General features: G+C 45.2%; 1 protein-coding gene across 1 annotated transcript in view; it reads left to right on the forward strand.

The window, feature by feature from the left end:
• The window catches only part of LOC112207767 (BOS complex subunit NOMO3), a 31,915-nt gene that overhangs the window by 15,490 nt on the left and 868 nt on the right, over positions 1–15,557 (forward strand). Inside the window, exons 7-13 of the mRNA XM_054669687.2 lie at positions 3,074–3,226; positions 4,117–4,254; positions 4,587–4,676; positions 7,875–8,019; positions 8,164–8,314; positions 13,690–13,864; positions 15,262–15,403. Coding sequence (XP_054525662.2) covers positions 3,074–3,226; positions 4,117–4,254; positions 4,587–4,676; positions 7,875–8,019; positions 8,164–8,314; positions 13,690–13,864; positions 15,262–15,403 — 994 coding nt within the window. The remainder of the gene's footprint in view (positions 1–3,073; positions 3,227–4,116; positions 4,255–4,586; positions 4,677–7,874; positions 8,020–8,163; positions 8,315–13,689; positions 13,865–15,261; positions 15,404–15,557) is intronic.

Consider the following 15,557-nt stretch of genomic DNA (forward strand, 5'->3'; position numbering starts at 1 on the left):
TTGCAGCTTTGTTTGTAATAGCAAAATATTGTAAACTACCTAAATGCCTTTTAAGAGAAGAATGGATTGGGGTTCCATCATACAATAGGCTGCTGTATGTCAGCAGTAATGAATGAACCAGAGCTACATATATTAATGTAACTACATTTAAAAACAGAGTTGAAGGAAATATGATTTTAAATACTTGTGATAATCATTTATGGATACAGTCTTTTTTTTTTTTTTTTTTTTTTTTTTTTTTAAAAGACGGAGTCTCGCTCTGTTGTCAAGACTGGAGTGCAGTGGCGTGATCTTGGCTTATTGCAACCTTGGCCTTCTGTGTCCAAGCGAGTCTCCGGCTTCAGTCTCCTGAGCAGCTGAATTACAGGGATGTGCCACCACGCCCAGCTAATTTTTGTATTTTTAGTATATATGGGATTTTGCCATGTTGGCCAGGCTGGTCTCGAACTCCTAGCCTCAAATGATCCACCAGCCCCGGGCTCTCAAAGTGGTGGGATTACAGGTATAAACCAGTGCACTCGGCCAGATACAGTCTTTTTTTTTTTTTTTTTGCAACAGGGTCTTGCTCTGTTGCCCAGGCTAGAGTACAGTGACATATTCATGGCTCATTGCGGCCTCTGGTTCCTGGCCTTAAGCGATCCTTCCACCTTGGCCTCCCAGGGATCTGGAACTGCAGGCATGTGCCACTGCCCCTAGCTAAGGATACAGTCTTTGTTTTTGAGATGAAGTCTTGCTCTTGTTGCCCAGGCTGGAGTGCAATGGCGCGATCTCAGCTCATTGCAACCTCCGCCTCTTGGGTTCAAGCGATTCTCCTGCCTCAGCCTCCTGAGTAGCTGGGGTTACAGGCACCTGCCACCATGCCCAGTTAATTTTTGTATTTTTAGTAGGGACAGGGAGGATACGGTCTTATGTAGAAAAATTATGAAGACATGTATGGGAATAGCAGACGCTGTTCAAAATGATACTGACTTCTAGAGAAAGAGGGAGGAGGGGGACTTTGGGGTATGCCAGCATCTTGAATTGTATTTTTTTAAATTTGTTTAGCTGGTTAGAAGGTATGTAAGTGTTCTTTAGCATATCTTTTTTTGTTTGACTGAAATAGTTTATAGTTAAAGATCAAAAAAGGAACTCCACCTAGTAGGTGAGGTTCTGTAATAGCTGTGAAAGACCAAATTAAAATAAGACTTAAGGGACATCTTGACATGTTAGCTTGTGTGTTAGTATTGAAGCTGTATCTCATTTTTGCTAAAGAAGCATTGGAATCAGTATTTCAGCTTCTACTCTATATGTTTTATTATTATTTTTACTCTGTAGGTTTTACGCACTTATAATTGATGATAGTTTCACACCTAGATGTCTCTTCTTACTGTTTATGACTTTTGGTTTTGGGGGTTTTTCTCTTCTGCAGCAACATTTAAAAATATTTTATTCGAGGCTGGGTGCAGTTGCTCATGCTGTAATTCCAGCATTTTGGGAGGCTGAGGTGGGTGGATCACTTGAGGTCAGGAGTTCGAGACCAACCTGGCCAACATGGTGAAACCGCATCTCTACTAAAAATAGAAAAAAATTAGCCAGGAATGGTGGCATACACCTGTAATCCCAGCTACTCGGGAGGCTGAGGCAGGAGAATCGCTTGAACCTGGGAGGTGGAGGTAGCAGTGAGCCAAGATTGCACCACTGCACTTCAGCTTGGGTGACAGAGTGAGACTCCATCTCAAAAAAAAAAAAAAAAAAAAAAAAAAAAATTTATTCGAAATGAAAGAGCTTACACATTTATAAATAGAAGAGATTCTAAGGTTTACATTGTATGTTAATTGTCTGCATAGAAGAATCTGAGTTTATTAATATGAGATTGGGATTTTCAAGTAAAGCATGTTGTTAGAAGTCAGGATAATGTTTATCCTCCTGGGGTGTTAGTGACCGGAAGCAAGTGTGAGGGCACTTCTGGCTTGCTGGTGCTATTCTGTTGGGTAACCAGTGCCCAATTTGTGACAAGCCCTGTGCTGTGTGCTTAGAATCTGTACACTTTTCTCTGTGTTTATTGTACCTTAACAAAAATGTTAAAAAATATACACATATTGTGAAAAGAATAATTTAAGGCAAATTAAACAGAGTTTAATTGAGCATAGAACAATTTGTCAATTGGGCAGCCCCCTGAGCCAGTATAGGTTTACAGCGACTGTGGCACTGTTGCGTGATTGGAAAGGGTTTATGGACAGAAAAAGAAAGTGACGGACAGAAAGTGGAAGTGAGGTACAGAAACAGTTGGATTGGTTACAGCTGGACGTTTGTCTTATTTGCACATGGTTTGAACAGTTGGCTGCCTGTGAGTAGTTGAAGGGTGGCTGCTTGAATTGGCTGAGACTTGGCAACACATACAGAGAAACCTTTAGGCCAAACTTAAAATATGTAAGGAGGCAGCTTTAGGCTAATCTTCAGTTAACACTATATATCATTAAAAATAGAAAAAAAGGCAAAATATGCTCATTAAAAAAATTGGAACATACAGAGGAATATAAAGCAGTGGAAACAAATTTTGGAAGCTGGAAAAGTATACAAGTAAAATAGCACCATATAGACAAAATCATTATTGTTTACATTTTGCCACATTTCCTTTCACTTCATTTTGGGCATTAAAAAATAATGATAAGCCAGGCACGGTGGCTCACACCTGTAATCCCAGCACTTTGGGAGGCTGAGGCGGGTGGATCACCTGAGGTCAGGAGTTCGAGACCAGCCTGGCCAACATGGTGAAACCCTGTCTCTACTAAAAATACAAAAATTAGCCGGGCATGGTGGCGAGCGCTTGTAATCCCCGCTACTTGGGAGGCTGAGGCAGGAGAATCTCTTGAACCCAGGAGGCAGAGGTTGCAGTGAGCCGAGGTTGCGCCATTGCACTCAAGCCTGTGCAACATACTGAGACTCCGTCTCAAAAAAAGAAGTGATCATACTGAATAAGCAATTTTATAGATTATGTTTCCCAGTTAATATTTTAGCTTCAGCGTGTCCTCATGTTGTTAGGCACTTTGCAAGTGTTTATTTTTTTACAGGTTAAAATCTTTTTCTGTTACAGGCAAGCACCACAGTGCGTGTAACCAACTCCAATGCCAATGCGGCCAGTCCCCTCATAGTTGCTGGCTACAATGTGTCTGGCTCTGTCCAAAGTGATGGGGAGCCCATGAAAGGGGTGAAGTTTCTTCTCTTTTCTTCTTTAGTAACTAAAGAGGTAAGCAAAGAAAAGAACAAAAGAGATGGTGTGAGGGGTAGGAGGGTGGGGGAGTATAGCCCAGAACGTACTGTTGTAAGAAATGCAGGTCTGAGTTGATTTATCATTTTAACACTTAAGAATATCGTCTGTCTCAGGCCGGGTGTGGTAGCTCATGCCTGCAATCCCAGCACTTTGGGAGGCCAAGGTGGGTGGATCACTTGAGCTCAGGAGTTTTAGACCAGCCTGGCCAACATTATGAAACCCCATCTCTACTAAAAATACAAAAACATTAGCCGGGCATGTTGGCACGTGCCTGTAGTCCCGGCTGCGTGGGAGGCTGAGGCAGTAGAATCGCCTGAACCCAGGAGGTGGAGGTTGCAGTGAGCCGAGATCACGCCACTGCACTCCAGCCTGGGTGACAGAGTGAGACTGTCTCAAAAAAAAAAAAAAAAAAAAAATTCAAGAATATCATGTGTCTCTGTTGACTCACAAGACATTGCACATCTACACTGGGAGGCAGTGGTATGTGATGGAAAGTACACAGGCTTTGAAATCAGACCTGGGTTTAAACAAATCTCAGGTTTAAACAAATTCCTCTTCCTAGCTGTGCGACCCTGGGCCGGTCACATTACCTTCCTGAGCCTCCGTTTCCTTATTTGGAGAATGGTGACCCACCATAAGGAAGGACAGTCGTGTCATCTTTCCCGGGAAGACTGTGCCAGTTTTTAACTTTGCAACTTGAATGTCCAGATTTTTGTTCCTTTTTTCTGTATTAATGTGTCTTAGATTTCAGAAATACATATATTGACACGAAACTTTAAAAAATTTTCCTATAATGTGGCTAATTGATGGTATTCAGAACATGTAAATGGAAAAGGAAGTTTTGTCTTTTTTACCCCCTGGCATAGGATGTCCTGGGCTGCAATGTCTCACCAGTGCCTGGTTTCCAGCCCCAAGACGAGAGTCTGGTGTATTTGTGCTACACGGTCTCCAGAGAAGATGGCTCGTTCTCTTTCTATTCCTTGCCAAGTGGGGGCTACACTGTGGTGAGTGAAGCAGATTTCCGTTCTGTTTATGTCTGGGACTCTCATGACACAGTAAAAGCCAATGCTGTTCGGGTGTTAAAGGAAAAGATGGTTGGCCTGCAGTTCTCTGAACACGCTGTTAAGCAGTAACTTACTTAAGATGAGACACTCACCCCTTCGTAATAGCTACAAAAAGGGCAAGGCTTCCTCTTTTCGAATCTGCAACAGTTATGATGAATGTTTCTCTTGTTCTGTCTGAACCCCTTGTCATTTGTGGGCTGCTAGATCGATTATTAATATTGCTGATTGATCATGTTAGTGGTTCTTAGTAATTAACAGACTCTTCCTTCCAGATTCCGTTCTATCGAGGGGAGAGGATTACCTTTGATGTGGCGCCTTCCAGACTTGACTTCACAGTGGAGCATGACAGCCTGAAAATCGAGGTAAGGCTTTTCTGTCTTCTGGAGGGACAGGTGTTTGAGTTCCCATCCCTAGGCACAGGTATTGCAAACATGTTTAAAAAAAAAAATCAATTATTTTATCTGGAAGGGCTGTTGGAAAAAATGCCATCTGGTATTATATTCTTACACATGGTGTCCTTATCGTAGAGAGCTGGATTCCTAGTTAAATCTACTCATTCAGTGAAATATATTTATTGATTGCCAGTGACATACGTTTCAGGCACCATCCAGGACTGGGGATACAGCAGTGACCAAAAGAGGCAAAAATGCTTGTCCCTGTGGACCTCATTTTTTTTTTTTTTTTTTTTAAGATAGGGTCTCACTGTGTGGCTCAAGCTGGAGTGCAGTGGTACGATCTCGTCTCACTGCAGCCATTGCCTCCAGGGCTCAAGTGATCCTCCCACCTCAGCCTGTTGAGTAGCTGGGACCACAGGCGCGTGCCACCATGCCCAGCTAATTTTTGTATTTTTGTTAGAGATGGGGTTTCACCATGTTGCCCAGGCTGTTCTCTAACTCCTGGGTTCAAGTGATCTGCCTGCCTCGGCTTCCCAAAGTGTTGGGATTACAGGTGTGAGCCATCGCACCTGGCTAGACCTCATGTTCTAATGACAGGAAGGGTCAATACATGTATAGATGTATAAGTTAGAAAGTACAGTAGAAGGTGATAAGTGTTCTCTAGAAAAATAAAGGAAGAAAGGAGGTCGTACAGTGTCAGGGTGGAGACAGGGGTTGCAGTTGTACATAGGGTGTTTTTGGGAAGTCCTCCCTGTGAAGGTGACATTTGAGCAACAACCTGAAGGGAAAGAACAAGAGAACCATACTTCACTCCTGCAGGAAGAGTGTGTAAGACTGAGGGAACGGCACGTGCAAAGGTCCTGAGGCAGGAGTGTGCTGAAGGGTTTGGGGCATCCCAAGGAGGCTAGGGTGGCTGGAGTGGAGGGAATGAGCAAGGAAGGAGGAGGCGGAAAGAGGGTCAGGGAGGTGACAGGGCAGATTGTGCAGGGCTTGGTGGGCCACTTTGCCTATAACTCTGGGTGAGAATTGGTGCCACTGGAAGGTTCCTAGCAGAGGAGTGGCGTGATCCTTCTGGCAGCTGTGTTGAGGAGAGTTTGCAGGGTGTCAGGGTGGAAGTGGGAGACCAGTTGGGATGCCATGGCCGTAAACCAGGTGAGAACTGGCAGAGCTTGGACCGTGATGGTAGGAATGGGCAGTGTGATACATGGCTTGATAAACTGCCTAGACCCTCACATAAATGGTAAATGTATTTTTCATCTCACTTACGTCTCCTTTAATTACAGAAGTAGAAAATGGTTACTGTAGAAAATTGGCTAGCTAGAACAAATCCCAAAAGAAAATAACAGCCTCTCCTAAGTGGACCACCCGATGTTAGAGTTATCGAAGCAATTATATTTTAATCATTTTCTCTTAATATTACATTTGAAAGTACTGTGTTAAAATCGCTTAAACTGGCAGAAGCGGACTTTTAGGTCATATGCACAGTGGGGTGCAGACTCTGCATTTTAAGGTTCAGTGGAGTGTTTGACCGTTCTGCTGTACACTGGAGGGGAAAGAGAAGGGTAAGAAGATGAAGCCTTTACTTTGCTTCTCGTAGCTTGCAGAGAAGGATGGGGGCAGGTGAGCAGAGACAGCTATTCCCAGATTACAGCCAAATACATATTTTGAAAATGATGAATGGAATTTCAGGGAATGGGGCCCTGTAAGTTCCCTGAGGTCAGGTACCGTGTCTTATTCTTTACTGTTTTCCTAACATGGGATTTAGTGCCTGGCACATAGTAGGTGCCCAGCAAAAATATTTGTTGAGTACATATGTGAATTAATAAGTAGGTAATGCATGGAATGAAACATGTCTTTTTGGAAAGATCAAGAAGGACTACCTGTCATGTGAGACCATCACTAAGAAACCATTTGCTGAAAAAAAAATTAAAAAATAAAAAAGAAGGGCTACCTGCATAAAAAGGAAGTCATTTAATTATTTAAAGCTTCATCTCAAATGCTGTTGCACACGTGCGTGCACACATTCATTCAGGAGTCAGTTATTGAGTGCCTGCTGTGTACCAGGTGACTAAGACAGAAAAAGTCCCTGTCTCCATGAGGTAACATGCTAGTGGGAGGGAGACAACTAAGAAATCGAACGAGGACATTTCAGATACTGGTAAGTTTGATGAAGATACTAAAATAGGTTAGCAGTGGTGACCTTGGGGATACACAGATCAGGGCTGGAACTCAGTAACTGCAGAGAAAGCACAGGTGTGCTGCTCACAGGCGAGTGGGGCACAGACACAGACACAGACACATGGAGCATGGGACCACGTGTGAGCCAGTGATGGTGGTGGAGGAGGGTGGTCTAGGTGGATTTCTTTTTTTTTTTTTTTTCTTTGAGACAGAGTCTTGCTGCTTCACACAGGCTGGCACTATCTTGGCTCACTGCAACCTCCGCATCCCGAGTTGAAGCGATTCTCCTGCCTCAGCCTCCCGAGTAGCTGGGATTACAGGCGCCTGCCACCACATCTGGCTAATTTTTGTATTTTTAGTGGAGACAGGGCTTCACCATGTTGGCCAGGCTGGTCTTGGACTCCTGACCTCAAGTGATCTGCCTGCCTCGGCCTCCCAAAGTGCTGGGATTACAGGCGTGAACCACTGCACCTGGCCTAGGTGGATTTCATAAGGACCTGTGTTCAGGTCGTGGTGGAAAGACAGGAGGGGGCACGTGAGACCTTGCAGAGGTAGAATCCACAGGACTGATCGATGCTGGAGGAGCGGGGCGGGGCATCCGAAGTGATGCCGGGGTGTGCATGGGAGACTGGAGGAAGACGTGGTTCACCAAAATGGGGGCATCTGGAGGGGAGGAGATGGCACAGGGGTAAGGGTGGGGGGCTTCTAGAAGCTTGAGTCAGTGACCTTTTAACGAGGGAAGTAAGTCTCTAGACTTTTCTTTTCTGTTGTTTGACACTCAGCAGTGTGTTGGGAACACAACAGAGAAGACAGATGTGGGTAAAGTGAGAGGGAGCCCGGCTGGCACACAGGACCGGGGCACTGAGTGTTGGGAGGTGGGCGGCAGGAGCAGACATGGTAGGTGGTGGCCGGCGCAGCAGAAGGAGGCTTTGTGGCTCTGGCACAGGAGCACCTTCGAGCACCTTCTTCTTGTTCTTTGTTTTCTAGCCCGTGTTCCACGTCATGGGATTCTCCGTCACCGGGAGGGTCTTGAACGGACCCGAAGGAGATGGTGTTCCAGAAGCAGTAGTCACCCTGAATAACCAAATCAAAGGTGGGCTGACACAGCAGCCCCAGGCTGATGGCCAGCGCTGTTTTTGGATCACAGAGAGAAATGGAGAGGAACTGATGACTATATGAGAACATGGCAGCTTTTGGTCTCAAGTATTCTGGTGTACATGTAAGGATACACTGTTGTTTTTGGCTTATCTTCTGTTAGTGTGTTTTTGTTTTACAGTTAAAACAAAAGCTGATGGCTCATTCCGCCTTGAGAACATAACCACAGGGACATACACCATCCATGCTCAGAAAGAGCACCTCTACTTTGAAACGGTCACCATCAAAATTGCACCGAACACACCTCAGCTGGCTGACATTATTGCAACGGGGTAAGCTTATCGTGTGGATTTGGAAGCGCCAGTAAATATGCTGGCAGCCAGTGTAGAACAAAATGACCTGTGATCTGTGTGTCTTGCCGAGCTTAAGAACTTAAGAAAGATTAGTACTTTTTTTTTTTTTTTTTGAGAGTCAGAGTCTTGCCCTGTTGCCCAGGCTGTAGTGCAGTGGTGCCATCTCGATTCACTGCAACCTCTGCCTCCCAGGTTCAAGTGATTCTCCTGCCTCAGCTTCCCAAGTAGCTGGGACTACAGGCGTGCCCCACCACACCCAGCTAATTTTTGTATTTTTAAGTAGAGACAGGGTTTCACTCTATGTTGGCCAGGCTAGTCTCAAAACTCCTAACCTCAGGCTGTCTGCCTGCTTTGGCCTCCCAAAGTGCTGGGATTATAGGTGTGAGACACTGCACCCGGCCAAGAAAGATTAGTTCTAAATCTTACAAACTGAAGGTACTGACATGTCGGATGCTTAATGAAAAGTCCCTTGCTTCAAATTAAAATGGGCTTGTGAAATTAAAAAATCTTTCATGTCTGACTTTCACGATCTTTCACAGGACCCCTCTTTGCTTAATCTTTGAGGATTTTTGGAAGATGATATTGTTGGTTGAGAAAGCTTATTGGAAGATGCTTCAGGTCATTGGTGTAGTTCTTCCTGCTTGTAGTTACTCATTATACTATAAGTACAGGCAGGGACATCTTGTGGTTGAATTCATGTGGTTTTACCATCATCTGAAGCAAGATTGTGTAGTGCCAAGAACTTGGGCTTTGGAGTGAGATCCCAGATCCACCTGCATGTAACCTGCAGAACAGCTTTAGACATAACAGGTGCTCACAAAACAGTAGCTTAGAAGGAGAGTGCAGGGTCTGCTTGGGAGAAGCGCGGCATGAGCAAAGTCAGGCAGTCTCACAGCAGCATGAGGTGGCTGCGGGTGTAAAGCTGGGTGCTACTGGAGCAGAATATACTGGCAGGTGAAGGTGATGATGAGGCCAACCCCATAGCACCTCCTCACACCCCACCGGGGCATAGGGGCTTTCTCCCACTGGGGCCAACGGGCCGTGAGTGGTTTTGAGCATTAATTTAACAAGCTTTGATCATTGTTTTCAATAGGGCATTCTGAAAACAATGGCATGGAGTAGAGTGGCTTTGAAGGGGACAGGACTTGGGCACAGGAGGTCTGAAAGCAGAGACGACAAGGGCTTGCCTCGTAGGGAAGTCAGGGACAGACTGGTGAGATATTTAGGGTGCCCAGCTTGAGAGGTGTGATGGCTGGGGACAGAAAGAGAAGCCAGTTAGGTGATGAGGGTTCAGATTTGGCCACATTGGTCTGTAGGACCACTAGGTGGAGCTCTTCAATAGGCGCTTGGATGGATGGTCAATCCTGAAGATTCGGCTGCAGGTGGCAGCCAGGACCTCAAATATGTATGTGCAGGTAGAATTAGAAGAACAGTAGGCCAAAAACAGAGTGCCAGGTGGCCCAGGGGGGACCTAGGGAGCATGAGGTCATAGGAGCTAAGAAAGTAAGTTTGGGGTAGGAGGTAGTGCCCAACAGGGAGGTGCAGGGAGCTGAGCCCTGGTGAACACAGTCCCCTGGCTTGATCACTGAGGAGGCCACAGTGACTCTTTTCTGTAGACAGATGGAGGTTGAGGTCAAGGAGTCCAGTGGTGAATGGAAGACAGGGAAGCAAATTACCCTCAGAAAGTAATTCTTGGATTGAAGTCTTTCCCACCTTCCATAAACACTTTGTGCAGTTACTCTAGATGAGGCACTGAAAAATGCTTCGTACCTAATAATTAATCAAACTAGTGTTCCAGAGATGGGGCTTTCACCCTACCAGGGAGACAGACTGAAGACAAATACATCTGTGGCCAGGCTTAATGCCTCACACCTGTAATCCATCCCAGCACCTTGGGAGGCGGAGGTGGGCGGATCGCTTGAGCCCAGGAGTTTGAGACCAGCCTGGGCAACTTGGTAAAACACCATCTCTACCAAAAATGCAAAAAGTAGCTAGTTTCATAACCTGGTCTAAAAATAAATAAATAAAGAGATAAAAATTAAAAGATAACAAGATTTTAAAAAAAGACAAAAAAGACAAATACATTTATGCTGCTAAATTATGGCAAGTGTCGTGCAGGGAAGAGATCAGGGTGCTGCAAGAAGAGCTAATTTAGAGTAGGAGCTCTGCAAGGCTCTCTGGGTTGCAGAGACCTTAGTAGAGACTAAAAGTTAGCTAAAGAAAATCTTCCCTAGTAGAGAAGCAGCATGCTCAGAGGCCTGCATAGGATAGGAAGGACCTGAAAGGCAGTCTGCGCAGCTGGAGGAGGTGGGTGAGGTCAGGGAGCTCTGGGGCCTTGTAGCCTTGCTTTGGGATTGGGCTTTGCTCCCTAATGCAGTGGAAACCCGTTAGGAGTTGTCTGTTGGTTGGCCGGGCACGGTGGCTCACGCCTATGGTCTCAGCACTTTGGGAGGCTGAGGTGGGCGGATCATGAGGTCAGGAGTTCAAGCCCAGCCTGGCCAGCATGGTGAAACCCGGTCTGTACTAAAGATACAAAAGGTTGGCAGGGCATGGTGATGCGCGCCTATAATCCCAGCAACTCAGGAGGCTGAGGCAGGAGAATCGCTTGAACCCGGGAGGCAGGGGTTGCAGTGAGCTGAGATTGCACCATTGCATTCCAGCCTGGTCAACAGGGTGAGATTCCGTCTCAAAAAAAAAAAAAGAGACTTATCAGTTGGCAAGGGAGCGATAGGAATCATGGTACTTTAAAAAGTTTGTTTTTCTTCCTGGCTGCTGTGTGGAGAATGGATTGGAGGAAAGCCATGGTGTGAATGGAGGGGCCAGATATGAGGCAGTGGTGGTTGTCTGGAGGAGATATGGTAGTGGCCGGGCCCAGGCGGCTGGCAGGCGAGGGAGCGAGGAGTAGATGGATTTGGTAGGTCACATGGAGAACACACCCACAGGCCTGTGCTGTTGAGGTTACAGGTTTCTTATTTGAGCCACTGGGTAGATGGAGAAGGCGCTGTTCACAGAGATGGAGGAAATATATTTATTTTCTCCTTTAAAGTAGAGTATTTGAGTCAAAGAAAGAAAAATAGCATTTGTTGAACATTTTTGGAAAATCTCTTTTTTTTATTGGCCAACGTAGTACATTTGCCTTTTTAGCACACTGATACTTCTTACTATTTCTTTTCCTTTTTATTTTTTTTGAGACAGGGTCTTACTCCGTTGCCCAGGCTGGAGTACAGTGGCACCAGTACAGTGGCACCATCTTGGCTCACTGCAGCCTCCGCCTCTCGGGTTCAAGTGATTCTCCTGCCCCAGCCTCCTGAGTAGCTGGGATTACAGGCTAATTTTTATATTTTTTAGTAGAGATGTGGTTTTGCCGTGTTGGCTAGGCTGGTCTCGAACTCCTGACCTCAAGTGACCCACCCGCCTCGGCTTCCCAAAGTGCTGGGATTACAGGCTGAGCCATGGTGCCTAGTCTTCCTTTAAAGTAAAATAAAAAAATTACTCAATTTATTGTAAAAACAAACTCTTTGGCTTCTGTCCAAATGACTGTGAAAATAGATTTCTCTCAATATCCACCAATATTACCTGTTTCTGTCCATATATGTATTTAAACCCTGTTGAAAGAATTTATTGATACAAATCAATTTTTAAGGGCTTCAGTATAACGGAACCTTTTTCTACCACCCTTTTGGTTTATTTTTCCAAACTAAGCCAGTATAGATTTGAGGTTTAGGGAGAATAGGCACTTCTTTTTAATAAGAATATGGGCTAAAACAGATCTTATGGTTCAAATATTTACAACTTAAGGAGGCAAAGAGATTTGATAGGAAATAGACAAGGTGATGTGTCCCCTGACAGGTACACAAATCAAGAGAATATGGCAGGTCCTTGGGAATGATTGTGTCAGTGTTCGCTTCCCATCCTTTTATTCTGATAGTTCACAGTGAGACTTTCACATGTGAGAACCAAAATGCATATGCTAGGTCAGGGATTGGGACACTTTCTCTGTGGAGAGCCAGAGAATAACTATTTTAGGCTGCGTGAGCCATACGGTCTCTAGGACCACAGCTGAGATAGACAATTTGTAAATGAATGGGCAGAGCGCAACACAACTACATTTTTGGACACCACAGTTTGCATTTCATGTAATTTTTACATGTGAGACATTATCTTTCTTTCTTTTTTTTTTTTTTAACTTTAACCACTTAAGAGTGTACAATTCTTTTTCTCGGCTTGCAGTTCATCACAAACGGGAGGGGGGCCCTGACTTGGTCCTTGGGTGGTAGTTTGCTGACCCATGCTGGAGATAGTGAGCTCATATGGCTGGGCAGTCCCTTCACTCTGAAGAAATGGCTGTGTTTTTCATGATTCCTAGATTTCACATACACAATCTTCCACCATTTCCTTGTGTTTTCCACTGTTTTTTTATTTGAGGCGGAGTGGTGGTTCCAACATTTAATGTACCCCTAATTGTCAGAATCCAACATTCTTGATTATCTTTATGTCAAAAGTAACTAATTTTTATCTAAAATGATTCTTGAAGATTCTTTAAAAGGAACAGTTGAAAAGACAACTGTGACCCCCAGCTAGGATGTACTATTACACTTTAACACCCAGCTGCTTCAGAAATGAAGACCAGCACTCCAAGGATGATGGTCGTTGTAGGGGGGCCTCTCGTGTGTTATTCGAGGGATGCCTTGCAACACCTTACTCCTTATTTAGAATCTCAAATCTGAATCATTACCTTAATAGGGCTTTTCAGTTATAAGTTACATTTGTGGCTCCTACCTCCCAAGGAGTTCAATTTTAGCTTTGCATTTTTTAACTTAATTACCTTTTCTGTTCCAATCTCCCAGTTTGCTTTCATCCATGTATTATATATAATCACAAGCAAGGAAGACGTCTTTGATAATCCTGACTTATTTGATGGCCTGGTAATGCCACAGTTTCTTAGGCAGCTTAGAGCTCTTGCTTTTAAGGGCTAGCCCACATTCTCAGTCCAAGGCCGCTCCGCTGTCAACGATCCAATTACCTGAAACGTTTTTATTATCTGCAGGTTTTCTTAAAATTGCCTCTGCAGTGGGGGATTGCCAGATGTCACCCGGAACACACAAACAGCCCCACTACGGGCCCCTGTTCTGTAGAAAGATGCCCAGTCTTGCTTCTGAAGGTTGCTTTTTAAAACCAGAATGAAGGTTGCTTTTTAAAACCAGAATCATCTGGACTGCATTCTGTCTCTTCATTAAGATTAGACTATTCTCAGGAACAAGGGCTGGGAGAGGGCTGCATCTTTTTTGGTCGATAAGAGCCTTTCCTGTTATAATTGAGTCCTCGTGCTGGAATGAATGGTCTTCTCTTTGCAGGTTCAGTGTCTGTGGTCAGATATCAATCATTCGCTTCCCCGACACCGTCAAGCAGATGAATAAATACAAAGTTGTCCTGTCATCTCAAGACAAGGACAAGTCTTTGGTCACCGTGGAGACAGATGCTCATGGATCATTTTGTTTTAAAGCAAAACCAGGGACTTACAAAGTGCAGGTGCGTTGCATTGTTTTAAATTTAAAATGTTTTGAGAAAAAGCAGTGATTTTTAGAAGGGTTATTAGGTTGAGTGGGGTTAGAGAAGGAGCATTCCAGTTTCCAACTTCTTGTTTCTAAGTCTTTACAATCCTGCACCAGTAGAGGAGAGTCAGATAGGCATCCAGCTAAAAAATGATGCCATCTGCCTCTCTTTTTTCCAGTCTTGATGTTTATTAGTATCAGGCTGCCAGTCACTCCTCTACCTTCAGGCTTCTGGCTGCTGTAGAATGTCGATGAGTCCAAGAGGACACCAAAAATGAACTCTACTAATGGCAGCTCAAAAATGGCCATAGTGCGTGGCTTCTGGGACCCCAGGCCAAAATGGAGCTTCCCATTTCCTGCTTTGCCTTGACTTCAAGATGGCTAGGCAGGGACCACGCGACTTATCCATTCAAGCAGGCCGAGAACGGGGAGACGGTCTGGCCTGTGGTCTCATCACCATGGTGAAGGCCCAAGCCACAGCTGGCCCAAGCAAGCAAGAGACAGGACAGAGCAGAGGTCAGCCCACCATGCCTTTCAGTGCAGTGGCCCTGCCCTTGGGGAGAGACTGTTTCCGTGGGCTGTCACCCATCAAATCAGCAGCTGCCCTTCCTCCCTGTGGAAGAGCAAATAACACAAAGGGAGAGGGCCGAGAAGGTTCCCTGTTAGACTATGCTCTCCTCTAGGGCAAAGTGGGGTCCCTCCCTCTGTGGGAAACAGGGTAGGAGATTGCGTTCTCCCTGCTTCCACAGAACAGCGTGGTGTGTGGGTTGACAGCTGCCTTGATTAGATGGTAGCTGGCTTCTTGCGAAGACGTCCACATTGACAAGTCTTTGGAAGCCCTTTCGGAAGCATGATGGACTTCTCCAAGGAAGGGCAGTGTCGTCTTTACTAGGGATGAAAGAGTTGACCGCTGCTACCTTCACCTGTTCCTCCTCTTAGCCCATGAAAGGCACACAGAACAATAGGAGGAAGAAAATGACTTAATTCCACCAAAGTGTCATCCACATAGTGTTGACAGGTTCAGAGCTTATGCTACAAGTGATCCGAAGCCTGGAAAAGTGACTGGGATGTAGTATGGTTTCTAGTATGTAAGTGAGGCGTGTCCGCGTTGCGTGCCTGTGGGGAATTAGGCCAGATAGACTTTTGTTCATACACATGGGTCTGTTGAGGCTAATTTTTCATCTGGGTAGAACTGTGTTTACTTCACACAAGTTATTCGTGGATTTGATGTGATTGTAAAATCGGCCTGGAAATGAAACTTTGGCCTTCAAAATCTCTTTAGCCTTGGTCCCAGATGAATGTTCTAGCGCCCTGTAGGTCAGGGGGAAGATCTCCCCGAATGCAGCCTCTAACGCTCCATCCACGTTTCCGCAGGTGATGGTTCCTGAGGCAGAAACCAGAGCAGGGCTGACGTTGAAACCCCAGACATTTCCTCTTACTGTGACCGACAGGCCGGTGATGGATGTGGCCTTTGTACAGTTCTTGGCATCAGTTTCTGGGAAAGTCTCTTGTTTGGGTAAGATATCACTGGAAAGTAAGAACACTTAGTTTCAAAGAAGTCAGCCGGTAGGAGTGGGATTTGGGAAACTTTTCCTTTTGCCTTTGTTGTTTGCTACTGATCACCTGCGTGCGAGGGAGGCTTCTTGGAGTCAAGTGGGTGCATGTTAGCT

Source organism: Pan troglodytes, chromosome 18, assembly GCF_028858775.2.
Source record: "Pan troglodytes isolate AG18354 chromosome 18, NHGRI_mPanTro3-v2.0_pri, whole genome shotgun sequence".
Lineage (NCBI taxonomy): Eukaryota > Metazoa > Chordata > Mammalia > Primates > Hominidae > Pan > Pan troglodytes.